General features: G+C 55.7%; 1 protein-coding gene across 2 annotated transcripts; it reads left to right on the top strand.

The window, feature by feature from the left end:
* On the top strand, positions 1-25,635 carry TATDN2 (TatD DNase domain containing 2). Of its 2 annotated transcripts, none has more exons than XR_008629811.1 (8): positions 1-232; positions 320-697; positions 4,848-5,336; positions 18,312-19,175; positions 21,793-21,920; positions 23,551-23,734; positions 23,868-23,961; positions 24,083-24,218. XR_008629811.1 is itself a non-coding variant. In XM_055136273.1 (8 exons), exons 2-7 carry the CDS (start codon positions 326-328, stop codon positions 24,221-24,223), a joined length of 2,178 nt encoding a protein of 725 aa, XP_054992248.1. In that variant the 5' UTR covers positions 5-232; positions 320-325; the 3' UTR covers positions 24,224-24,240; positions 24,579-25,635. The 2 variants fall into 2 exon arrangements, 1 of the variants encoding a protein (XP_054992248.1); XM_055136273.1 differs by lacking the exon at positions 23,868-23,961 and adding an exon at positions 24,579-25,635 and having other exon boundaries at positions 5-232; positions 24,083-24,240.
* The last annotated feature ends 692 nt before the right edge of the window (positions 25,636-26,327 follow it).

Here is a 26,327-nt window from a genome sequence, read left to right on the forward strand (position 1 = left end):
CCCCGCGCCCTGAGGGGAGCCGCGAGCCTGACGGGAGCCGCGAGCCCTGACGGGAGCCCCGAGCCGCGAGCCCCGACGGCCCCCGCGAGCCTGACGGGAGCCGAGCCCGGAGCCCCGAGCGCGCCGCGGATGCTGCGCCCGGCTCTGCCGCCGCGCTGGGGCGTCGCTCGCCGTCGAAGCGCCGGGGCAGCTGAGGGAACGCGAGTGTGATGGGCAGCGGCGAGGGGGAGAGGTCAGTGGCGGCGCGGGCCGGCCGCGGCGGGGCGGGGGGCGCTCCCCGGGCCCCCCGCGCCTCACCCCGCGCGTCTGCCCGCTGCAGGTGCCCATGGCGTCGGAGCGGCGCAAGGTCAGCTACCACTGGAGCAGCACTTCGGCCGCGGGTCCCCGCAAGCGCAGCTGCCCCCGGGAGCCCGGTGATGTGGCCGCCCCCGGCCCGGCTGCCCTGAGCCCCGCCAAGCGCCCGAGAGCCGCCCCCGAAGGCGATGCGGCCAGCGCGCCCAGGTGGCCCCGGGGCTCCTCGCGCCGTCGCGACTCGTCCTCGTCCTCGTCGTCGTCCCCCCACTCCGCGGGCCGGGCCGCCCCCCACGGCTGCGTGATTCGGAGCTCGCGGGGCTTCCTGTCGTCCGCGGGGTCCCCGCGCCCCTCTCTGGAAGAGATGGCTTCTCTGGAGGAGGAGGAGGCGGCGTGCAGCCTGAAGGTGCGGGGCGGGAGGCTGGGCTTCTCTGGGGGCTTCCCCTCAGCTGCACTTCTCTGGGGGCTTCCCCTCACTTCCGGTCTGGCTGAGCCCCCCTGGCAGCGCCTCAGGCCTCCGGGGAACGCCCTGAAATAGGTGTGTGGGCTGCCTCGTTTTTTTTTTTTTTTGTTTGGGGGGGGGCACGCCCTGGAGCTCAGCCCTTGACCTCTCCCCTCTGACCCTCTTTCTGCCCGGGTGTGGTCTCTGCTCAGGGGGGAGTGGGGTGTTTTTTGCCTCCAGATTAGATTATCCAGGCCAGGTTGGAGCCTCTAGGCAGAGCAGCTGCCCAGCCCCAGGCCATGGTGCTTTTAAACACTGGCGATTTCTAGAACTTGCGCCCTGTACTGGAAACCACGGGGTGGGGGGGGCCCCAGTACCAGAGGAGTTTGGTTCCCCACGGGGCTGCCTTGCATGGGGGCGCCACGCTTGATTCCCGCGTGGGGTCCCCGGGAGAGCTGCTGGGGAGCAGATACGGGTCACCTCTAGCTCATTTTATTTATTTATTTATTTATTTATTTATTTATTTATTTATTTATTTATTGCTTTTTGGGTCACACCCGGCAATGCACAGGGGTTACTCCTGGCTCATGCACTCAGGAATTACCCCTGGTGGTGCTCAGGGGACCATATGGGATGCTGGGAATCGAACCTGGGTCGGCCGTGTGCAATGCAAACGCCCTACCCGCTGTGCTATCGCTCCAGCCTCTCTAGCTCATTTTATATTGGCCTTCAAAGAAAAAAAAAGAGGGGCCAGAGTGATAGTATAGAGAGTGGGGCGTTTGCCTTGCATGCAGCCAACCCGGGTTCAATCCCTGGCATAACATGGTCTTCCGAGCACCGCCAGGAGTAACCCCTGAGCATTGCCGGGTGTGACCCAAAAGGCAAAAAAAAAAAAAAAAGGAAAATAAAAGAAAGGATCCAGAATTCCTGCCCAGGACTTGAGTGATAGTACAACAGTTAGGGTGTTAGCGTTGCACGCCAACCAGGTTCAATACCCGTCCTCCCAGATGGTCCCCAGAGCCCCTCCAGGAGTGGGATCCCTCGGCACTCTGGGTGTGACCCCCTCCCTCTTCCAAAAACAAACAGACAAGAAAAGAATCCTCTGTATTCTTCGATTTCCCAGCCGCCCATGTTCTAGGTGGTTTGTCCTGGGTGTTAGTTCCGGGCCGTGTAAGATGAGGGGTTCTACAGGTGGAGGAATGGGGGGCCAGACTTGGTTGGGTGCAGCAGGCTGCTTCTTGGAAGAGGAACAGCAGGAGGCTGGGGCTCCTCGGGTGGAACCGAGAGAGGGGTGCTCATTCTGGGACCCCTGGGGTTTTACGGTGTGCCGCTCAGTGTCAGGATTCTTCAGGCCACGTTTTTGTTCGTTTTTACTTTAGAAGAAGTCTGTGCTGGGGCAAACGTGGAGCAGGAGGCATTGGTGGTTCCCGGAAAAGTGAGGGTGTGTGGTGCTGGTTTGAGCCCCCTGTCACACATGCCAGGCCGAGCTTCACCCCGGGGCCTCTCCCAGGCCCTGGCAAGCTCTTGGGGTTGGAAGAATGAAGGCAAGAGTGATGGGGGGCAGGGTGTGTCCCTAGACTGTCAGGAGATGTAGGTATGGGACACTGCTGGTTCCTGCATGGGGAGAAGCAGAAGATGCAAGAAGAAAGGCGGCAGCCTCCCTGGCAGGGTGTCCGGGCACACGGGACGTGCAGCTGTCAGTGCCCTGGAGCCAGGCTGCGAGTGTCCAGGCTGTGTGGGGAGGGAGGGTTGACCCCCACCTGCCCCCGCTGGCACAGGCAGCTTGTCCTTTGTGGAACGGGGATCTGGTCCCTTTGTACTTTTCTGTGCCCTGCTTCCAGCCCGTGCCCCCTGCGCTGTGGAGTGCTTCTTGGTCCTCCTTATCTGACGCTCAGCCTCTGACCTCGTGTCTTCATTGCTCTGCAGCTTTGCAGGAAGTCCGAGGCATCTGGTTCTGCCCCTAGAGGCCACAGGGCACTTCCCACCTCTGTTAAAAGTGGTGAGCAGGCAAGCGGGCGCTTGTCCTGAAGCCAGAAGCTTTGGCCAATTCCTGACCTCTCCCTGCCACAACAGTCATAGACGGACTCCAGGGCATGGCCATGGGGCCTCCTGCGAGATTTAAGAATTTGAAGTTTGGGACCAGATAGATAGCACCGCAGGTAGGATGCTTGTCAGGCACATAGCTGACCCCGGTTCCCTAGCGCCACGTCAGGTCTCCTCAAGCCCCACCAGCAGTGATCTCCGAGCACAGCCAGGTGTGGCCCCAAGCCAGAAAGACAAAATTAATCGACAGTTCACTGTGATCCTTGTGTTTGCCTTTTTTGTCTTCTTGTCCTTGAAGGAAACAAGGGCTGGTGAGGACCGGAGCAATAGGACAGCGGGCAGGGTGCTTGCCTTACACATGGCCGACCTGGGTTTGACCCCCAGTACCCTATATGGTCCCTGAACCCCACCAGCAGTGATCTCTGAGCACAGAGCCAGGAGTAAGACCTGAGCACTGCTGGGTGTGGCCCCAGAGACAAAAGAAGGGGGGTGGTTAGTGAGAGGGTAGGGGATGGGAAGTGAGAGGGTAGGGTAGGGGGTGAGAAATAGGGCTGGGAAGTTGGTATGTCCTGTGGGTGGCCCCAGAGAACCTTTACATTTATTTTATTTTATTTTATTTTTTTTGCACAGCACTCTCAGTGATGCTCAGGAGCGCCTCTTGGTTTCGTGCTCAGAGGTGGCTCCTGGTGGTGCTGTGAATGGCACAGGATCTGCCACGTGCAGAGTATGTGCCTTCAGCTGAGCACTGGCCCCCCACGTTCATGCAGTTTTTATTAATTTTCCTAAGTAAGGTAGAAAGGAAGCTAAAACGATTCTTCATCTTCCTTTCCACATAACCTTTGAGACTCATTAAAAAATGTCTCACGTAGGAGCGATATTAGTGAGTAGGCCCTTACCGTACATGCCACCATACTATATTTGATCCCCAGCACCCCATATGGGCCCCCCAAACCCATCAGGAATGATCCCTGAGTGCAGAGCTAGGAGTAAGCTCTGAGCACAGCTGTGTGAGGCCACAGAACAAAACCACTCAGAAAGTGAGAAAACGCAGAGAGGCCCAGAGTGAAAGCTGCTCTGTCTCTTCCCCACGGTCAGCAGCCAACAGGGGCCCTAATTCTAGACAGAAGCACCGTGCGCATAGGAACGATGGGTGCTTTGGAGGGGGCGTGTTTGCTGTACTAGAACTGTGTGAGCCAGATGCTTGGCGCCTTCTCCACTTCCCGGGGTCTTGCCTGCTGTGCGGATCTCTGCCTTTCCAGAGGTGGGTACTGGGCGCTGCCTCACACTCTCCCTCCGCAGGTTCCTTGTCCTTGTGATCGCTGCCTCGCGTGGGGGCTCAGGCTCCTTGGGGGTGCGTAGGCTTCTGGGGTGAGGTGGAGGTGAGGTGGAGGTCTTTTCTCCCAGGGGGCTCACAGTGCGGGCTTGTAGTTCCCTGAAGCCCAGGGGCTGGGCTGGCTCTGGGAAGGATTTTACCTCCAGTTAGGACTTGCTGTAGTGTAGAACCCTGGAGTCCAGCTGCGCACCCATGTGTGGTCCCACCCCCAGGCCCCCACTGAAGAGCCAAGCCCCCTCCTGTTCCCAGGAAGTGGCTTTGGGGACAGTTCCCAGGGTTCAGCATGAAGGTGGGGAGGAGCCTTCACTTCTAGAAGAGAGGGCCCAGGGCAGGGCTTCAGGTCCCCGCCCCATTGTGGACGGCGCATGGTAGTGAGGACTTAGCCGAGTTTGGGAGGCCCAGGCGTGCCAGCATGTGGCACTTGGTCCCCAGGTCCCTGACTTGAGTGGTTGGGCTGGGAGGCTCCAGGGCCCTGCAGGCACCCGCATCACTGAGCTGAGTGTGGCCTCCTGTGGGCACATGGGTACCGCAGGCCTTGGTCCTGTGGTCAGTGTCAATGGCCGGGTGCTTTCCCAGGCCTTTCTGAGCTGGAAGAATGCCAGCGTGTCGTCTCTTTCACAGAGAAACGTCTGAGGGCACCTCCCAGGACAGCCTTGTCTTTGCTGCTGCCACTGACCCACCGTTCAGGCCTGAAACCACCCTTGGGCACCCCCCTTCACCATCTGCTTCTCTGTCCAGGTTAATTCCAGAGACAGTTATCGCCATGCTACAAGCTCTGAGTTCGCAGCAGAGGCCGAGGGTCAGAGCGCCACAGGCGAGGAGGTGGGCAAGATGCAGAAGAGGCCGCGGGAGCGGCTGCGAGACCAGGGATCCACGATGATCTACCTGAAGGCCATCCAGGGCATCCTGGGCACATCCCTGCCCAGCCGGAAAGGCGAGACTGCCCCTCGGGCCCGGCCAGCCAGGGGTGGCCTCGGGTCTGCTCCCCGGGAGAGACAGGAGGAGAAGACGCAGGAGCCCGCCCGCGCGGGCCGCACTGAGGAGGAGCAGCCCAGGCCGGCACAGGCCCCCAGCGCCAGGGTGGTGACAGAGCCACCGGAGGAGGAGGAGGAAGAGCCCCGAGCGGGGCCGCACGGCGACCAGAGGACTCTGTCCCCTGTTCTTGAGAGCCTCTACCCCCCGCTGCAGTTCCAGGACGAGGCAGACTGCCTGGGAGAAAGCCAGAAGGTGAGTCGGGCCCCCGCCGAGGGCTGGGGCTGCCTTGGGGTCCCGGGTCTGCTCGGGCCTGCGGTGACCCAGATGTAAGGGCCTGTGGCCCCCCTCTCTTCTTCATCTTCTTCTCTGAGCCATCTGCCTGGAGAGGTGGCTTGATCGAGTCCCTGGCCACCAGGTTCCAGGGCCGTCCACATGGGACCTGCTTACGTTTCTGAGTCACTTTGGCACAAGCTTGGTCAAATTTTCCTCCTTCTTCCCTCCCTCCCTCTCTTCACTCCCTTCTTTCTTCCCTCCCTCCTTCCTTCCCTCCCCCCTCTTCTGTTTTGGAACCACACTTGGCAGTGCTCAGGGGTTACTCCTGGCTCAGGGATCACTTCTGGCAGCACTCAGGGAACCATATGGGGTGTTGAGGCTCAAATCCATGTTGGTCACGTGCAGGGCAAGCGCCCTCCCCGCTGTCCTCTCTTTCCAGCCTAAATTTCTTTTTTTTTTTTTTTTTTTTTTGCTTTTTTTGGGTCACACCCGGCGATGCACAGGGGTTACTCCTGGTTCTACACTCAGGAATTACTCCTGACGATGCTCAGGGGACCATATGGGATGCTGGGATTCGAACCTGGGTTGGCCGCGTGCAAGGCAAACGCCCTACCCGCTATGCTATCGCTCCAGCCCCTCCAGCCTAAATTTCTTTTCTTTTTGAGTGGAGGCAGGTTTGGGATCATACTGATAGTGCTGAGGGCCTGCTCCTGGCTCTGCTCAGGAGTCACTCCTGGTTGGGGGACCCTGTGCCTTACTGGATTGTAACTGTATACTTTAGCCCCTGTGCTCTCCCTGGCCCTGTGCTCAATTTTTCTAAGATATATCGTTTCTGTGACTAACTCATCAGTGTTCTCTACCCGCCACCCCATCTCAGAGCTTGGTGCTTGCTCTGGTGCTGCCTGGAGCTGGGTGATGCCCGGGACGGATCCTGGCCTCCCACATGCAGGCCCTGCGCTCTGCCGGGGTCACCTGATCCCACATTTGGCAGTGCCTTCCATGCCCCACGCAGCGCTTGTCCTTCGTCCTTAGATTCCTGTTTCCTGGTTAGGTTAGTTTAGTTTCCTGTTTCTTTTCTCTGAGTGGTGAAGGTGAGTGTGCTTAGAGTATGTGCTGTTTTTCTCTGCTTCCGAGCTTTTTTGTTGGTTTTGGGGCCATGCCGCTGTGCTTAGGGATCACTCCTGGCAGGCTCAGAGGCCACATGGGGTGCCGGGGATTGAATCCAGGTTGGCCATGTGCAAGGCAAGCGCTCTCTCCACTGTCCCATCACTTTGGCCTCAGCTTCAGAGTTTTGTTTCGTTCTTGGTCCACGGGCAGTGCGCAGGGGCCATAAGTTGCTGGGAATCAAACTCTGGCCTCCCCCATGCAAACTCAGTGCAGTGGGCCTTGGAGTTATCTGGTCTTTGGCCTTTCTTAGACCATCCCGTTGTCTCTGGTGATGCCACAGTACCATCTTCCTGAGAATGTGAATTTTAGGTTTGTTTCAACTTGTGCTTTTTTGAGTTTCTGTCTTGACATCTTTGGCTAACTGGTTTGTCTCTGGCGGTCAGGCTTTCTGCAGGTGACTTGACTTTCTGATCAGACACAAGGCACTGCAGCTGGAGGTTTAGTGTCACAGACCAGTTGACCCTCCGAGGGCCTCAGCACTGGGTGATGGTCACTTCGTGGCCTTCCCTGCTTGGTCCCCAGAAGCTGCTGTGTCCTCTGATTTGCGGCGGAGCTCCCTAGCCCCGTATGGGACCTGTGTCCCAACAGTCATTTCCCTCTCCAGCTTCTCCTTCCATCTGAGAGGTCTGGTGTGGTGGAGCTGGTTTCTGGATTCTTCTCATTGTGGACGTAGCTGTCTGTGACCTGCCTCTCCGATAACCTCTTTGCTTTCTGGAGCCTACTGAGTATTTCACTCAACTCCTGATTCTTCTGCAGACTCTCGATAGGTTTATGCCCATTCAGGTCAAGTCCACTTCTTGTCATTGCCAGAGGGATTTTGGCAGGTGTATGTTCAGGGACTTGTGCTCAAATGTACCACCAACACTAGGTCATTGTTTTCCTGGCCCGCTAGAGTTCCCCAGCGTGGATGCGCTTTCCAGACTCACACCTGGCTCTGTTGAGTACCTGTTTGCAGGCAGCATAGTTGTATGTGAGTTCACCACCTGGCTCTGATTCCTCAGCTGTTAACAGGAGCAAATGATGAGCGGCTTTGCATTTTCCTCTGTAAAACAATATGGTTTGAGGGGCTGGAGGGATAGCACAGTGGGTAAGGCGTTTGCCTTGCACAGGGCCGACCCAGGTTCAATTCTCAGCATCCCATATGGTCTCCCCAGCACCATCAGGAGTAATTCCTGAGTGCATGAGCCAGGAGTAACCCAGTGCATCGCCGGGTATGACCGAAAAAGCAAAAAAAAAAAAAAAAAGTACAGTTTGATCCTTGACGCCTCATCCCCTGCACCCCATATGACCCCCTGAGCCTTCCAGGAGTGATTCCCTAAGGCACAGACAGGAGTAGTGCTGGGTGTGGCCAAAAAACATATGCAAAAAAGATGTGGTTCTTCAAAGGTTATTGATCACAGTCTCAAGGATGGGCCAGTACGCTCTGTAAAAGGCCTGGTAATAGTCTGTGTATGTCTTTGTTCTGCTCAAGCATGAAAACAGCCATGCACACATCCGCTCGCGTATTCCATCTTTCACATACATTCATACTCAGCACTCACAGACTCAACACACGTCCATTCACACATACTGTCTCTCACATTCTCAGTCTCACACATCTACTCACACATACCTTCCCTCACACACACACACTCTTACACGGCACTTACAGTCTCACATGCCTTCCCTCATACATACACTCTCATGCAGCACTTACAGTCCCACACCCCTCACACATACCTCCCTTCACACACACACTCTCACTCAGCACTCAAGTCTCACACAGTCCACTCACATACTTTCCTCTCCCTCACATATACACACTCAGCACTCACACACTCACACTCAGTACCCCGTCTCACACATCCACCCACATCTGCCTTCTCTCACACACTCACACTTAACACTCTCACACATCCACTCACCTTTCTGCTTTGTAGTACAGTTTGAAGTTGGAGGAAAAGATGTCACCCATCTTCTTCTTCCCGAGGATTGCTTTGACTGTACAGGACGGAGGGCTTATTGTTCATATGAATTTCAGGAGTGTTTGATCTAATTCTTTGAAAAATGTCCTTGGTATCCTTATGGGGACTGCATTAGATCTGTACAGTGCTTTGGAGTGTTGCCATTTAGAAGATGTTCATTTTCCTAATCTATGAGCGAAGGATGTGTTTCCATTTCTTGGAGTCCTTTTATTTTTTCTAGTAGTGTTTTTATAATTTTCTTTGTATAGGATTTGTTTTATTTTTGGGTCATATCCAATGATGCTCAAGGGTTACTCCTGGCTCTGCACTAAGGAATTGCTCCTGGCGGTGCTTGGGGAACCATATGGGATGCCAGGGATTGAAACCTTGTTAGCTGCATGCAGGGCAAACTCCCTATGCCCTGTACTATCAGGCCCCTGTATAGATTTTTTTTTTAAGTTGTTCACAATATTTGATTACATTTAATATTCGAACACCAATACCTCCTCCATTACACCTTCTCATCACCACATTTCCATCCTGAACCCTCAAATCCTGCCCCCAAAGCAGAACCGAAATAATTTGTGTTGCTTGTTATGAATAATCTGCAAAAAATGAGACAAAAGGTTTCTTAGAGGAAAGTATGTGAAGGTTGTTGTATTTTACCCAGGAGCTATTAAGCCCTTTTTTTATTATTTATTATTATTATTTTTTTTGCTTTTTTTTGGGTCACACCCAGCGATGCTCAGGGGTTACTCCTGGCTTTGCACTCAGGAATTACTCCTGGCGGTGCTTGAGGGACCATATGGGATGCCGGGGATCGAACCAGGGTCGGCCGCGTGCAAGGCAAACGCCCTACCCGCTGTGCTATCACTCCGGCCCCAAGCCCTTTTTTTTTAATTTTTTAGGCCCTTCTATAAGAGATTAATAGCATGTTGTTAAAGGTTGAGCCTGTATGCTTGTGTGTGTGTTTGTGTGTGTGTGTGTGTGTGTGTGTAAATATATTCCCCTCTAAGATTGGTTGTCTTCTGCTTTAAATCCCATCAAATGTACTGCGCTACCCTTGGTAGATTGGTGGTGTAAAGGATGAGATGTCCAGGGATAGATTCCCTCACCCTGTCAGACATGTGGAGAGCAGCCATAAGCATGGCAGTGATTGGATTCTGGAGGTTTTCGGCTGCTGGCTCCTTTGGGGCGGGGAGGGGCCGGGGAGGGGCCTCACCCACCCCTCTCTGGGTTGTCCCTAATGCAGCAGCCTGGCACGGGGTCTGGCAGCATGGCTATTGCGTCTCCTTTTGTGCTCTTTTTTGAGAGATTCATAATGAGTCTTTGTATTATGGCCATTGATGAGATTATATGGTGCCAGTAGCAGTTTTGTGGGTGTGGCTGCCAAGCTACTGGACAAAGGGGGAGATGGGGGAGGATGCCCGTTCACAGTTCCGTTGAGCCTGGAGTTTTCAGTCACAAGACCCGCATACCTGGATTTTTCTGCTGATTCACTCATGGCTGAGGCTCATCCGAGGGTGTGGAGAGCTGCTGTGAGCGTGGCAGTGGTTGAGTTCTGGAGGTTTCCAGCTGCTGGGGCTGGCTTCTCTGGGTGGCATGGGGTCTGGCAGCATGGCTATGGCGTCTTCTCTTCTGAGAGATTTCCTGTATAGATTTTAAAATTCTTCTGTTAAGCTGAGTCCTCTTCCGCCCAGGTTTCCCATTTTCCAGTAGTTAGGCAGTCACACCTAGGGACTGCCCCCGGTGCCGTATAATCCCCCACCAATGGCCAACATCCAGAGACTTAAAACCAAGCTCCCGGAAGTGTGCAGCCGCTTTGCAGCCTCACAACATCTTATAGCCTACTTCTCCCTCTTGGAGAACCTGGCAAGCTACGGAGAGTTTCCTGCCCACATGGGAGAGCCTCACAAACTCCCCATGGTGTATTCATATGCCAAAAACAGTGACAATGCTGGGTCTCATTCCCCTGACCCTGAAAGAGCGTCCAATGTGGCACCGTTGGGAAAGACGAGTAAAGAGAGGCTTCTAGAATCTCAGGGCTAGGATAAATGGAGACGCTACTGAGACCACTCGAGAAATTCAACAATCAACGGGATGATGATGATGATGATGATGATGATGATAAAGCTAATTCCTAGGTACTCTATTTTCTGAGGCACAATTATGAATGGAATTGTTTTATAATTTCTTTTACTTCATTATTTGCAGATAGGAAAGCATGTGAACTTTTTTAGGGTGTCGTTGTTGAGGGGACTGTCAGGAGTTACTCAAGGCAGGCTAAGGGAACCTTATGGGATGCTAGGGATTGAACCTATGTTGTCTGCGGCAAGGCAAGCTTCCAATCCTCTGTACTCTCTCTTAGACCCACCATGAACTTTGCGTCTTGATTTTGTTGCCTGCACTTACTATACAAGTCTATTTTTAAAAAATTATTTTTATAAGGTTGTTCACAGTAATTTATTACATTCAATATTCCGGCACCAATTTGACCACCAGTACACCTTCCCACCACCATTATTCAAATATACCACCACCCAAGCCTGCCCCATAAGCAGGTCCTAAATATTTTATATTGCTTGTTATGAATACTCCACTAAAAATGATTCAAAGTAAGTTTCCTTAGAGGAAAATGTGGGACTGGAGCGATAGCACAGCGGGTAGGGCATTCACCTTTCACGCGGCCAACCCGTGTTCAATTCCTCTGCCCCTCTCGGCGAGCCTGGCAAGCTACCAGGAGTATCGCGCCTGCACAGCAGACCCTGGCAAGCTCCCCGTGGTGTATTGGATATGCCAAAAACAGTAGCAATAAGTCTCACAAAAAAAAAAACGTCTGGAGGGTCTGGAGGCATCTCTGCAACTTGTTGCTCTCTTCTGAGATATATTTGTGAGCCCCTGGATCCTGGCTGTTAAAGAGCTTACATGGTGCCAGAGGCAGAAGCAGCTCCACTGTACAAGTCTATTGTTTCTAAGAGGTTTTTTATATTATTTTTTTTCTAAGAGTTTTTTTTATGGAATCTTGAGGATTTTCTAAGTATGATATGTTGTCCACGAATGGTGAGAGCTTGACTTCTTTTCCTATCTGGATGCCCTTGATATCTTTTTTTAACCTAATTGCTGTACTTCCAGTACTATTAGAAAGAAGTGGTGAGAGTGGGCAACCTTGTCTTATGTCTTATCATAAATGGAATACTTCCAGTTCTGGTAGTTGTCTTTGACTGTGTTGAGTGAAGTTCCTTCAACTCTCATGTTACTGAGTTTTTTTTTTTCAACCATGAATGGGTGCTGGGTCTCATCAAATGCTTTCTCTGCACCTATTAATATGATCATATGATTTTTATTTTTATTTATTTATTTATTGGTTTTTGGGTCACACCTGGCGATGCACAGGGGTCACTCCTGGCTCTGCACTCAGGAATCACCCCTGGTGGTGCTCAGGGGACCACATGGGATGCTGGGACCTGAACCCGGGTCGGCCGCGTACAAGGCAAACGCCCTATCCGCTATGCTATCACTCCAGCCCCTATTTTTATTTTTTGATTAAATAACTAATTCTGGGGCCAGAGCAGTAATACAGCAGGGAGGGCATTTGCCTTGCACGTAGCCAACCTGGGTTTGATCCCTAGCACCCCATTGGTCCCCTGAGTAATTCCTGAGCGCAGTTGCTGGGTGTGACCAAAAAAAGCTATGTGTGTGTGTGTGTGTGTGTGTGTGTGTGTGTGTGTGTGTGTGGTGTGTATATATATGTGTGTGTGTGTGTATATATATATATATATATATATATATAATATGGACTGGAGCAATAGCACAGTAGATAGGGGGTTTGCCTTGCACGTGGCTGACCTGGGTTCGATTTCTCTGTCCCTCTCGGAGAGCCCGACAAGCTACTGAGAGTATCCCACCCACACGGCAGAGCCTGGCAGGCTACTCATGGAGTATTCATTATGCCAAAAACAGTAACAACAAGTTTCACAATGGAGACGTTACTGGTGCCCACTCGAGCAGATCGATGAACAACAGAACAATAGTGCTACAGTGCTATTTTTTGATAATGACATATTACATTGATTTGATTTTTTTGTTTGTTTGTTTTTTGGGTCCCATCTGGTGATGCTTAGATGTTACTCCTGGCTTGTGTTCAGGAATTACTCCTTGCAGTGCTCGGAGGACCCTATGGGACACCAGGAATTCAATCCAGGTCGGCTGCATGCAAAGCAAATGCCCTACCCTCTGGACTATCAGTCTGGCCCCTATATTGATTGTGTTGCATATGTTAAAACATTCTTGCATTCCCGTGATGAGTCCTATGTGGTCATGGTGTATGATTTTTTTTTTTTCTTTTTTGGGTCACACCTGGCGATGCACAGGGGTTACTCCTGGCTCTGCACTCAGGAATCACCCTTGACCGTGCTCAGGGGACCATATGGGATGCTGGGAATCGAACCCGGGTTGGCCGCGTGCAAGGCAAATGACCTACCCGCTGTGCTATCGCTCCAGCCCCAATGTGTATGATCATTTTGATGAACTGTTGGATGCCATTTACTAGTAATTTATTGAGGATCTTTGCATCTGTGTTCATTAGGGATATCGGTCTGTAGTTCTTTTTTGTGCTCTCGTCTGCTTTTGGTACTAGGGTAATGTTTGCCTCATAAAAACTTTGGAGACCAGAGGGGATAGGACAGTGGAAAGGAAACTTGCCTTGTAAGTGGCCAGCCCAGGTTCAATCCCCAGCATCCCATATGGTTCCCTGAGCACCGCCAGGAGTAATTCATGAGAGCATTGACAGGTGTTGCCCAAAAACAAAAAGAAAAGAATAAAAGAGAAGAAACTGGGAGTGTTTCTGTTTCTTTGATTTTCTGAAAAAGCCTAAATAGGATTGGCAATAGCTCTTTTTTAAAATTTTTTTTTTAATTAAATCACTGAGATAAGCAGTTACAAAGTTGTCCATGATTTGGTTTCAGTCATACAGTGTTCCAGCACCCATCCCTTCACCAGTGTACATTTTCCATCACCAATGTTCCCAGTTTCCCTCCTTCCACCCCCTGGCAGTAGCTCTTGTTTAAAGGTTTGGAAGAACTCTGGGCTGGAGTGATAGTCCAGTGTGCAAGGCAAGTACCCCATGCCCTGTACTACTGCCAGGAAAGCTGAAGCACAGGGAGATGGGAGGAGGGGCCCATTCCCAACTTTGGAAGCCTGGAGATCTCAGTCACAAGTCCTGCGTACCTGGGTTTTTCAGCGGATTCAGTCTCCTGCGTGGGGGGCTCGGGGTGAGCCAGCGAAGGTCAGGCATGATGTGGTGGTGATTGGGTTCTGGAGGTTTCCCACTGTACCTTTCTTTCCAGCCCTTGCTGCAGATCTTGTTTTTGGTTTTGGTTTTGGTTTTGGGCCACACCTGGTGATGCTCTGGGCTTACTCCTAGCTCTGCGCTCAGGAATCACCCCTGGTGTTGCTCAGGGGACCATAAGGGATGTCGTAAATTGAACCTGGGTTGGCCACATGCAAGGCAAGTGCCTTACCACTGTACAGCCCTTCTACTTACTTACCTTTGTAAGTAATTTCTTTTCCCAATCTTGCGGCTTTCAATATTTTATCTCTGTCTTTGGTTTTCTCCAGTCTGTTTTAGATGTATCTTGAAGTATTATTTGGGTCTCTTTTAGCTGGTACACTTTGGGCTCTTCAACTCTGGGAACATCTCATGATGGTGTCTCTGATTCATGCTTCTTCAGGATGCTTTCCTGCCTCTCTCAGACCCTGATGAGTCCTAGTGTTGCTTCTCTTAGATTCATCTCAAAGTCTTCTTGTCTGCTGTTTATTTATTTTGAGGCTTCCCTCCGCCCCCATCTTTTATTGTTGTTTGGAGATTCTCTGCATCTCATGTTGAAGCACACTCTTGAGACCTTCCAGCGAGTTTTTCATTCCACCTCCCAGCTTCTTAAGTTCTGTCATTTGTAGTTTTCTGCTCCCATTTGTCTTGTGTTTCATTGGCTGTCCGTGCCGTTGTTCTCGGAGCTCATTAAACTTTCCTCTCTGAAGTCCTTGTCTGAGAGGTTTCAGAGCTGCTTGACTGGTTCATTCTTCAGGGCTACCGTCTCTACTCACTAAGCGTGGTGGGGTTCTGCATTGTCTTCCTGTTGCAGACTAGGGCTTTGTCTCTCCAGTTCACCGTCTGTGCCCTCCACTGCTGGGAGCTCTCTGGGGGTGCCCACTGTTGGTGCTCTCTCTATTCCCTGTCGATCCTGGTGGGCAGAGTCAGATGGCTCCGTCTGTGAGTCTGGCATGGTGGTGGGTTCGGTGGCTCACGTGGTGTTGGAGTTTTGCTGTCTGGGTCGACCAGCCCTGGAGCTTCAAGCCTTCTGTCACTGAGACCTTTATGAGTTTTCCTGGGTAAGGGCTCAGAGCTAAGGTTGAGTTGATGTGAGTGCCACGTGCTGAGAGCAGCTACACAGCAACAGACTGAGTGCGTTATGCTGCGAGACTGAAGAGGGATGGTCGAACGGCCATGCTCACACTTTCAGAGCCTTCTGCAAGCGTTATGGAGGCGGGCTGCTATGCTGGCGTGCCCCTCTGACTGGCCTGATGGGTGGCAGATCTGAGCCCAGCCCTTGGAGCTGTGGGGTCGAAGCCCAGGAACAGTGGTTCCATGTCCTTAGTGGTGGGATCTCAGAGACTCTTAGGGTGCCAAATGTGTGATGCGACTCTGGGGGCATCGGCAGGGTGACACTTCCCCTGGGTCTGGGCCACTGGGTGATTCTTGGCTGCTGGTGCACTGTGCCGTGGGCACTGAGTGCTGGGCTCAGACACCAGGAGGCGCAGGACTTGGTCAGGCAAGCTGTGGCTTCTCTTCATGGGGCTGGTGGGAGTTTCCCGGCCCAAATTACTGTGTTCTATTTTGGGACGGGGTTGGGTGTCCAGGGACCCCTCCAAGCATATTTTGGCCTGGTAAGTGGTCAGTGCCACGTCTTAGGAGACTGCCGTTGTGTGTACCCAGCGGTTCTGTGGGTGACACAGGCCCTGGCAGTGCTGGGATTGAACGAGAGTCCCCAGTGAGTAGTTTTTAGATCAGAGTTTCTTTTTGTATGTTTTTATTTTGGTTTTTGTTTGTCTTGTTTTTGCACAGGGGACTATATGGGGTATGGGGATCAAACCCAGGTTGGCCACATGTAGGGCAGGTACCCTCCCCGCTCCCCTGTAGCTCCTTTCCCGCCCAGCTCAGATCCTCCCAGTGCGCCTGCACTCTGCCCCTGAGCCTTTTTAGACCCGAAAGTTTACTTTTAATTTTGGTTTTGGGGGTGTACACTGACGGTCCTCAGGGGCCGCTCTGACGTTTCTTGAGGGTTGCTTCCAGGCTGCTCGGGGTGGTGCCCAGGATTGAGCTCGTGCTTGTCCCCAGAGCACTTTCTCTGGCCTCAACTTCAGTCAAAAATGTCAAATGTTTTGGGCCAGAGCGAAAGAACAGCAGGAGGGCGCTTGCCTTACATGTGGCCAACCCAGTTTCGATCCCCAGCACCCCGTATAGTCCTCTGAGCACCTCTAGGAGTGAGCCCTGAGCGCCACTGGGTGTGGCCCACAAACCAGCAAAAAGAGAAGTATAGGATGTTCCAAGTCACACTAGTGTGGGGTCCTTCCCAGATCCCTCTGGAACCCCCGTCCGAGAGTTCAGATCATACTGTAGCTATCACAGTTTGACTCGTCTTACAACTTAGGGAAGATTCTTGCTCGGATATTTTGCTTAATTAGGAACATAGTGGCAGGAAAGAACCTAAAGTGGGAAGTATAAAGTATAAACTTCATTCATCCCCAGTAGTGCTCAGGGGTTGCTCCTGTCTTTGCACTCAGGAGTCACTCATGGCAGTGCTTGAGAACAATATGGGATGCTGAGGCTCGAACCTTGGTCAGTCACGTGCAAGGCATGTGCCCTCCCTGCTGTACTGTCTTGCTGGCCCCATTATTTATTTATTTATTTTAGTTATACTTTTAATTTGTGGGCTTGGGGCCACTCCGGGGCATATGCAGTGTTGAGAATCAAGCCAGGGTTGCCACATGCAAGGCAAGTGCTGTGTGACCTTTGTGCCTTCTTTTCGGCTCCATTTCACTGGTTAGCATCACTTCCGGGGGATGCAGCAACTGGATCAGAGAGTCCCCAGCTTAGTTGGCCTTCTGACCCTTTTTTGTTTCTGCTTTTTTTTTTCTGGGCCACACCCAGCAATGCTCCTGACTGCTCTTAGGAATCACTCCTGGCAGTGCTCAGGGGGCCATGGGATGCCAGAGATCAAACCTGGGCGAGGCAAACGCGTGCCTGCTGTACTGTCGCTCCAACCCACCTACTGCCCTATTTTCAGAAAATAATCATCCTACCCCTGGAAATCTGCTCTTAAGCACTCATCCCCCTCATCATTTAGCACCCTGCTTTGGGAAACACTGGTCTAGATAATAATAGAAGCAACAGTTTTTAATTATTTTTAATTTTTCCACTTTACTGTGGTTTATAAAATTGTTGATGATGCATTTGCTTCAGGCACTCAATATTCCAGCACTAATCCATCCACCTTAGCAGGCACAAAATTCATTTTATATTGCTTGTTACAACTAAATGGCTAATGGAATTAGCACAAAACACTTCAGAAAAAGAAAATTTGTGAAAACTGCTGTGTCTCAAAGTGGGGACTTTGAGTCCGTACTAAGCTGTTGTTGCTGGCTGAGCCTTCTGTGCTAATGTTGTCTTTCAATTTAGTTGCTTCTATGTGACTTTCCTGCCTAAGCTGTCTGCTCCTGCCCGGCTATCAGTATTGTAGGGTTTGGAGGCGTCCTGTGGGAATGTCTAAGTGGGCAGTCAGCTCCTTGGCAGTTGTGGGGGTGGGGTAGGCTGCCCTCCCCCACTCTGAGAATGCCCCAGAGTTCTCAGCCCAAGAACCGGTGTACCTGAAATTTTTGGCAGTTTGACTTCTCTGCAGAGCTGGGTGAGTAGGACAGTTGGCTCACAGGTGCTGTGGCCTGCACATGTGGCTGCTGGAGACAAGCAGCAGTCTTTCGTTTCATTTTCAAGGAGATGTTTTATGAGCTCTTTGGTGTTTCCTGTGAGTGGTATTTGCTTAGGAAAATGTCAGGTGAGCAGCTCTGAAGCCCTCTTGCTCCAACTGTCGGCTGAGGTGGCCGTTACCTGGAGGGTTGCCTTGGGGCCGTTACCTGGAGGGTTGCATTGCAGAGCAAGGTGCTGCCTGGGACCTGCAGAACCTCCAGCCTGCGCCCCCACAGCCCCTGAGCTGGGCTGTGAGTCCCGGTACTGCTGTTTCACCGTGTAGATGCCACAAGCAAGGCTGTGGGTTCACTCTGTGCCAGGCACATTGCACGCATGGTGCTCGAGGCTCCCAGCCTGCCACAGTGACAGTCTGGGCCTACCAGGCTCAGCCTTTGGCTGCACAGCTGCTCTGGTTACCCGACTGCCTGGAGCCGAAATGGCTCTGTGGGTCAGAAACTCCCGAAAGGGGTAGTCGTGGGGAGGGGCTGGTGCCAGGTCACACCCAGGGTCTTCCCTGGGGCCCCATTCAGATGGAGGAGCAGGAGCTTCAAAGGCGGGCTGGCGCTGGGGCAGCGTCTATCCAGGTTCCGGGCAACCTGACTTCTTCTGTGCCCCCCGGGAGGAGCTGAGGCCCTCTGACTCCCCTGGGATGTTGCAGGGGCTCTGACACCTGGGGGCTGGAGGGGTCAGGTGGAGCACCCCAAGGGGAAGGCGTTGGGTCCGGCTGAGGCACAGCTGATACTCAAACAGGGCATTTTCTGGAGGTCTTGGGGAGCTGGGACCGTGCCAGTTAAGGGGCTCACGTGCTCACCTGTCTCTCTGCAGCCGGAGGCACGGGAGGTGCTGCTGGAGTCCAGCTCCTCCGGGAGTGACTGGTCTGACGTGGACGACGTGACCAGCATCCGGTTCTCGCAGGAGGAGCCCGTCTCGCTGAGACCCTTGGCGGTCCCCGAGCCTTCGGCTTTCCCTACGGACTATGTCATGTACCCGGCCCACTTGTACAGCAGCCCGTGGTGCGGCTACGCCAGCTACTGGGCCAACAGCCCCAAGCCCTCGGCCTTCTCCGGAGGTGGTGGCCATGCCCCAGCACAGGCACAGGCGGACAGGAGCAGCCGGGTCCTCCGCAGTGACGGTCCCCCCAGCTCCACTGTGAGCGCCCAGAACTCCTCCAGGGAGCAGAAGGTGGCTGAGGAAGGCCGGTCCCAGAGCTCGCGGGCCTCGCGATTCTCCAGAAGCGCGGAAGAAGTGAAGGAGAAGAGAACGTTCCAGGAGGAGACACCACCGCCACGTCCGAGCTCCCTGCCCAGGAGCCAGCCGGGGGCCAGCCTGGAGGAGGGCTTTATCGACACCCACTGTCACCTGGACATGCTCTACGCCAAGCTGGCCTTCAAAGGCAGCTTCGCCAAGTTCCGGAAGATCTACAGCAGCTCCTTCCCCCGCGAGTTCCAGGGCTGCATCTCGGATTTCTGTGACCCCCGCACGCTGAGTGACGGCCTGTGGGAAGAGCTGCTGAAAGAGGACCTGGTGTGGGGGGCCTTTGGCTGCCACCCCCACTTCGCACGCTACTACAGCGACAGTCAGGAAAGGAATCTCTTACATGCCTTGCGGCACCCCAAGGCCGTAGCCTTCGGGGAGATGGGCCTGGACTACTCGTACAAGTGCACCACGCCGGTCCCCGAGCAGCACAAGGTACGGTGTGTCTGGAACGAGGGCTGGGCTGTGTCACGAGCTGTCACACGGGATGGAGGTGCTGGGCCGCGCTGTCGCTTCTTTGCCTGTCAGTGATCCGCTTGGTTGCAGTCCCCGCTCCATCCCGCTTCCTTTCCTTGCTGCTTCTGGGCTCGCACTCATGCAGGAGGGGCGAGTGGGCCAGCCTGGTGCTCACGGCTCACCCACTTTGTGCTGCTCACGTGGGCCTGGCTGCATGTGGCCAGAACCCCCTGTGGGCCTCGTGCCTGCGACAGACGGGGGATTTGAACCCTCGACTGTCCTGGTGCTGGGCAGCGCCCAGAGCCCTGTCTGCTCCTCCCCCTCCATCCTCATCCCAGAGCCCAGCGCCGCCCGCCCTGGGGAGCCTTTGTGGTTTGGCGTGTTAAAGCCAGGACGCTTGTTTGCCCCCCTCTTCAGAGGCAGCAAGTCGTTTTGTTTTTGCGGGGGCCACACCTGCCAGTGCGTGGGGGCCTCCTCCCACCCAGCTACCTCCCTGCCTCATAAATTTTGTCTTTGTTTTGGGGCCACACCCAGCAGTGCTCAATGGTCCCTCCTGGCTCTGCACTCAGTGGTCCCTCCTGACAGACTTGGGGGACCGCATGGGGTGCCAGGGATCAAACCCAGTCGACTGTGCAGGGCCAGCGCCTATCCACTGCACTGTCACTCCCGCCCTGATAAGCCCTGACATGCCCTTAATCTGGTTCATCAGACCCCCGTCAGGAGTGAGCACCAGTGAGGAGTCCCCTGCTGCCCAGAGACCCTGAGGGAGAGGGACCGTCTGAGTGGTGGCTTTTTCCCAGCCCGGATTGTTCCTGGAGAGGAATCTCTGTCCCTCCACACTCGCCCCAGAGCCCCTCTGCCCACTGGGGGGACGCTGCCCAGCTCAGCGAGGTTGGCTCTGTGGCTTGTTTTCCTGCTCAGCTGGGCCAGAGGCTCAATGGCATCTGTGCTCACTCAGCTTCTGCCGCGGTGCCCGTCTCGGACAAGCACTGCCGGCCCTGAGGAGCAGGTGCTGTGCTGGCTCCTCCCGTGCCCATCATGTGATTTTTCCTACCATGCAGCTGCCCCGAGCCAGAGGCCGCTCAGGAAGGACAGCAAATGTTTCTCTCGCCTTCTCAAATACGGCTTTTCCCGCTGCTTCCTCATTCCTGTCTCAGGCTGCCAGTTTCTACCCTCAGGGTGATGGGGGTGTGGCAGGGCAAGAGGGGTCTCCATGTCCAGGATAAGGCCCTCCTGACTAGGAGTGCTGTGAGCAGGTGTGACTCCGCCTTGGGCTAGTGGGCTGGTGTGGGAGGGCTGCGGCCCACCTCAGCCCAGCCTGGCGCCCTGCTGTTGGCTCAGAGCATGCAGACACTTTCCTTTCGTCGAGAACCTGGGTCAGCCCCGTGCCCTGCCAGAGCGGCCTGTACCGTGATAAGGCACCCTGGGAGTGGACATAGGCATGTCTGTTGGTGGCCCCTGACCATCACCCAAAGCCACTGCTGCTTGTTTGATAAACTGAGGTGTCTCCCCCCCACTGCGGGCTATGCAGGTGGGCTCGCCCTCCTGGTCGGCTCTGGCCTTCCTCCCGCACTGATGATGTAGTGCTCTCAGAGCAGAGTTAAGAATGGCTGTAACAGGCCAAGCAGTAGCACAGCGGAGAGGGCATTTGCCGTGCATGGGGGCACCCCAGGTCTGGTCCCTGGCACCCTATATGGCCTCCTGTGTACCAGGAGGAAACCCCTGAGCACTGCTGAGGGTGCCCCCAATGTCCCCTCCAGGCCCCAAATTAAAAGGATCGGGTGTATCTGCAGGTGCCGTGTAGACAGCCCTGAGGGTGGAGGAATGATGTGTTTCAGGGCTGGAGCGAGGGCCTGGGGCTCAGGCGCTTGCCTTGCATGTAACTGACCCTGTCCTTGGCTCTGGCTCTGACACCACACATGGGTCCTTAGCACCATGGGGTTGGAAGCCAGCAAAACAAAGCCAGCATCTGGCAGGTGGTGTGTTGGTCCTTGGGACGGAGGGTGAGCAGGGCTCAGGCGCTTGCCTGGGGCAGCCTGGTGCCAAAGCCAAAACCAAACAGCAGCTCCAGTATTTATTCAGCAGCTGTTGAGCCCCTGAGAGGCAGGCGGCATGCTGGTCTATCTGGGCGCTGAGGAGCAGGGTCCACGCACCTGCTCCCTCGCACCCCCCCTTCCGGGGCCTGTGGATCTAAAGCAAGCGCCAGGAGATGGGGCCATGCCAGCTCTTGGGGCTCGGAGCAGACAGGGACACCGAGGGAAGGACGCTGAGTCTGTCTCACCCCCCGCCCCCACACATAGGTCTCTACTTGGGTTCAGGTCGTGCTCTGACCTCACTGCTGGTTCTAGGGGGCCTTCAGGCACTGCCTCAACCTCACTGCCAGTCTCTGGGGGTGGGGGTGGGGAGGCTCAGACCTCACTGCAGCTGTTGGTACACTCAGGGTGCTTGGGCAGCTGTCAAGCCAGACACCCTGGATGCTCCAAACATGTGGCTCTCCAGCCAGTCAGCCGGTGAACTCATGATGTGTGGGCCCTGGGCCCGTTGCTTTGGGGAGCAGCTTGCCGGGTGTCCTCTGATGTAATGTCTGTCTCCCCAGGTGTTTGAGAGGCAGCTGCAGTTGGCTGTGGCACTGAAGAAGCCCTTGGTAATCCACTGCCGGGAAGCTGACGAGGACCTGCTGAGCATCATGAAGAGACTGGTGCCCCCAGACTACAAAATCCACAGGTCAGTGAGAGCCCCCCACTTCTGTGCGGGCCCCTCTCAGGTCCTCCCCCCGCAACTTTCTGTGTGAGCCCCACTCACTTTCCCCCACTTCCTCTGTGTGCCCTGTTCAAGCCCCACACAGCTCTACAGAAGAAAGACACAGTTCAGTTCCATCGCTCCCAGCTAGTCAAGGATTCAGTTAAAAAAGAGGTTTCTGATAGGAAACCAATTTTTATTTACAACATAGCAACTTCATATGGTTTTCCATACTCTGAATCCTAACTAAATAGAGAGGGGATCTAGGACTTTGTGCTGTGCCTGATGGTGCTAAAAGGCTTACACCTGTTACTCTTGGCTCTGTACTCAGGAGTTGCTCCTGGTGGGGACCCTGGGAACCATATGGGGTGCCAGGGATGCACCCTGGGTCAGCTGAGTGCTTTGCCCCTGTCCCCTGCAGCCTCAGGTCTCAGGCTGTTGAGGCTAGTGAGGTCGTGGAAGCCTGAGACTCACAGAACATTCCAGGGCCCCTCATAGGCGCTTCCTTCTCTGTCTTTGGGAGCCTGTCCCCCACAGTGTTCAGGATGGCTGGGGTCACCGGGTGGCATCTTGGGGTCTTGGTTCAGCTGGAAAACTGGTGGCCTGGCAGGGGTGTTGCTTGACCCCAGGCCCCTGTGTGGATGTGGGGAGACTCGCTACTCTGGACAGGGGACAGAGGGGGCTGCCCTTTGGGCACCCAGCAGGGAGCAGGGAGCACCTCGCCATGAGAGTCAGTGAGGAAGCAGGGTCGGTCATGTGTGCACACAACAGGCGCGCGCGCACACACACACACACACACACACACACCCTCTAAGAGTACACAGAACACCCTCTTGGTGTTCCTCACACAGCGTGTACATAAACACAGAGACACCTCTAAGAGGACACAGACACACGCTTAGTGCTCCCTACACGTGTAGATGCATATACACAGACACACACATGCACAGGCACACACATTCCTAAGAGGACACAAACACCCTCTTAGTGCTCCCCACACAATGTGTGTGTGTGTGCACACACACACACACCCTCTGAGGACATGACACACTCTCAACCCTCTCAGTGCTCCCCCACCTGCGCATAGTCTCCACTGTCCCCTTCTAACGCATCACACAGGGGCTGGAGTGAAAGTACAGCGGGTAGGGCGTTTGCCTTGCACGTGGCCGACCCGGGTTCAAATCCCAGCATTCCATAGGTCTCCTGAGCACCACCAGGAGTAATTCCTGTGTGCAGAACCAAGAGTAACCCCTGAGCATCGCTGGGTTTGACCCCAAAAGGAAAAAAAAAAAAAAAGTAATGCAGCGCACAGGGGTGTGTGCGTAGGTGTGCACACATACTACATACACAGGTGCATGCACACACCACTGGGGGGCAGCATGTACACGCGGACAAAGAAATGTGCACATCTGAGGGGTGCCTCAGCCCAGCCAGCCCAGCTAGGGGAGCTCTAGACTCGGGGTATTTGTGGGTGCCAAGAGCAACGCCTGGTGCTGAGTTGGGGGACACTCCCCAGCCCCCACCCTGTGGCCTCCCATTGCTTTGATCTGGGCCAAAACCAATCCCCTTCCAGAACCGGGTGCTGCCCCCCACCTCCCACCTCTGCTCTCCGCAGGCACTGCTTCACGGGCAGCTACCCGGTGATCGAGCCGCTGCTGCAGCACTTCCCCAACCTGTCGGTGGGCTTCACGGCCGTGCTGACCTACAGCTCCGCCTGGGCCGCCCGCGACGCGCTGCGCCAGATCCCACTGGAGAGGATCATCGTGGAGACGGACGCGCCCTACTTCCTGCCGCGCCAGGTAGGAGGCCGCGCCACCCGCACAGCACGGGCAGGGCCAGCGCCCCTGGGACCCCCCCCGGCCGCCGCCTGGCCACCATGGCTGCTCCTTGGCGCTGCCTCGGGGAAGCTGAAGGGTCACCGCTCTCTTCCAGGCAGTGCCAAGCCCTACCCCGTAGAGGGCGGCCCAAGGAAGCGCGGGACCCTGCCACCCCGAGCCCCAGGGCTAGGATCTCCCTGCGCCGGCAGGTAACGGGGTCCCCACAGGGCAGCCCCAGAGGTTCTCGCCGGGCCAGGCCGGGCTGGGGGATTGCAGCGTGCCGCTGCCAGCAGGGGCCCCGCGACGGCCGCAACCTCCGCTGTCTTGCAGGTGCCCAAGAGCCTGTGCCAGTACGCCCACCCGGGCCTGGCCCTGCACACTGTCCGCGAGATCGCCCGCGTCAAGGAGCTGCCGCTCTCACACACGCTGGCCACGCTGCGGGAGAACACTGGCCGCCTGTACAGCCTCTGAGCGCCGCTGCTGCCAAGGTGCCTGCCCCGTCCCCGTGTCCTCCTGTGTCGCCCCGTCCCCGTGTCCTCCTGTGTCCCCTCGTCCCTCTGTGTCCCCCAGTGCCCCTCCATGACCCTGGTGTGTGCCGTGTTCCCCCGTGTGCCTGTGTCCTTGTGTCCCCATGTGTGTTCCTGTGTCCTCGTTTCCTTTGTGTTCCCGTGTCCCCGGTGTTCCCATGCACCCCCTCCCCTGTGTCCGTGTTTCCTCCTGTGTCCTCCTGTGTCCCCATGTCCCTGTGCTCGAGACCGGGCAGAGCCCTTGGCCATCTCCTCCCTGGGAGGACTGCGTCTGACCCTGCTTCCTCTTCTCTCCACAGCCTTCCAGGACCACCCGTGGCCACTGCCAGTCTGTGCCCTGCAGAAGGGGGAGCCCAGTGGGCAGATCCCTGGGGACCTTCTGCAGCTCCGTGGGCTGGGAGGGGGCAGGGGAACGTCCCCCGGGCCCCAGAACTGTGCATGGGGCAGGGGGTGGGCCCTGTGGCTATGCCTCGTTCTCTGCGGCCTGGACTTGGTGCCTCTGGCTCACCTGAGCTCTTGGGCTGCAGCTCGGGTCCCAGCCCAGCATCCCGGGAATGGACTTCTGGGGGCCACCTGCCGAGCCCCATCTCAGGCCCGTCTTCCTGCACCCACGGAGCCGCGCTCGCATCCTGTCTCAAGCCACCCGTCCACACGCAGAAGGACTCCAACGCTGTTCTTCGACTTCTGCCACTGTTGCTACGGAGGGGACAGAGGGACACCTGCTGTCCTGGCCCCCAAAGGTGTTAATGCTTCCTGGTGCCCAGGGCCAGGAAGCTGACAGGCCTCTGGTTCACCGCAGCGGCTTCTGCTGGCCGCCCCTCGTGCGGTGCTGGACCTGGACTGGACCTCTGCTGCCAGCGTGTTTTCATGGACAGCCCCTGTGCCCTGTGCCTGGGGAGTGCTGGGCTGAGGCCTCCATCAGGGGAGCTGGGGCTCTTGGGCCAGCAGCTTGGATGGTAAAGCGACAGGGAGCAGCCTTGATCTCTGACCTCGGAATGGCTGTGTGCTCTCTGGTTCCACTGGGCTCTGGTGTGGAAGGTGCGGGCCGGGGGACGGGATGGACATTGGCACTGCATGGTGGCCAGGAGGAGCTGAGGCGCACAGCTGGCCCCGGCCGGGCAGACACTAGCTGATGACAGGCCCCCCCCCCCCCCCCCGACAGCCCTTGGTGCTACGTGCTCTTCCCTCCAGGCATGGGTGAGTGCTTCTGGGCTCAGACACCGTGAGCAGGGCGGGGCCATGGGATGCAAGTGCTGGACGGTCTCTGGCCGCTCAGCTGGTGGCCAGCGCACTGCTGGAAGGCCTGTGTCCCCTCCCCCGGCGTCTCTTTCTGGAAATAAAGCAATGGATCCTCAACCACATGTGTCTTCCCGCTTCTTGGCATTTGTTGGAGTGAGGGGCCGGGTGGGCTGGCTGCCTGCTCTTGGCCCAAGCACACGCAGGCAGGGGGGGCGCCCGGAGGGAGGTCCGCGTCCCGCACCGTCCTGCCCCCTCCTGCCCCGTGTCCCCCTCTCCTGCTGGCCCAGATCCCCTACGGACCCGCCTCTGCAGGCAGATCTAGGAGGAGATATTTGGGGGTTTGGGCTGAGGCGGAGGCTGCTCCCAGCCCTGCTCTGCTCCACACAGCACTGGGGCCCCCGAGCCGTGTCCCCGGCGAGCGTGGGTGGTCGAGGCACAGGCCCCAGGGAGGGAGGCTGTGTCCCAGGAGTGCTGGACAGTGTCCACGGGTGCTCATCTCTGCTGTGCTGCACACAGGCTGGCTGGGGGCTTGCTGCCCTGATGGCCTTCTCCGTGCAGTGGACAGCCCAGTTGGCTGGACACCACTGGCCTGGTGTCTGCTGGCCCGTGTCCTTTGATAGTCTGTGTGGTTGTTGACCTGCCTCTGGCCTCACCCACACCCTCCGGGCAGCCATGTGTCCTGAGGGCACTGAAGCCCCCGGAGAGCTGGGCCAGGATGAGAAGGTGACCCCACCCGCTCCTGATGGTGAAGGAGGGGCGGCCTGAAGTACCAGGACAGTGCCCACAGGCATGCAGTTGGGGGACTCTCA

The sequence above is a fragment of the Sorex araneus genome, chromosome 4 (assembly GCF_027595985.1).
Source record: "Sorex araneus isolate mSorAra2 chromosome 4, mSorAra2.pri, whole genome shotgun sequence".
NCBI classification, from domain to species: domain Eukaryota; kingdom Metazoa; phylum Chordata; class Mammalia; order Eulipotyphla; family Soricidae; genus Sorex; species Sorex araneus.

What these genes read in the sequence shown, in the direction of transcription:
- TATDN2 (XM_055136273.1), top strand. Translation starts at nt 326, where the DNA reads ATGGCGTCGGAGCGGCGCAAGGTCAGCTACCACTGGAGCAGCACTTCG. An exon ending in AGGCGGCGTGCAGCCTGAAG is followed by an intron (nt 698 to 4,847) that starts GTGCGGGGCGGG and finishes TTCTCTGTCCAG; the next exon opens with GTTAATTCCAGAGACAGTTA. An exon ending in GCCTGGGAGAAAGCCAGAAG is followed by an intron (nt 5,337 to 18,311) that starts GTGAGTCGGGCC and finishes GTCTCTCTGCAG; the next exon opens with CCGGAGGCACGGGAGGTGCT.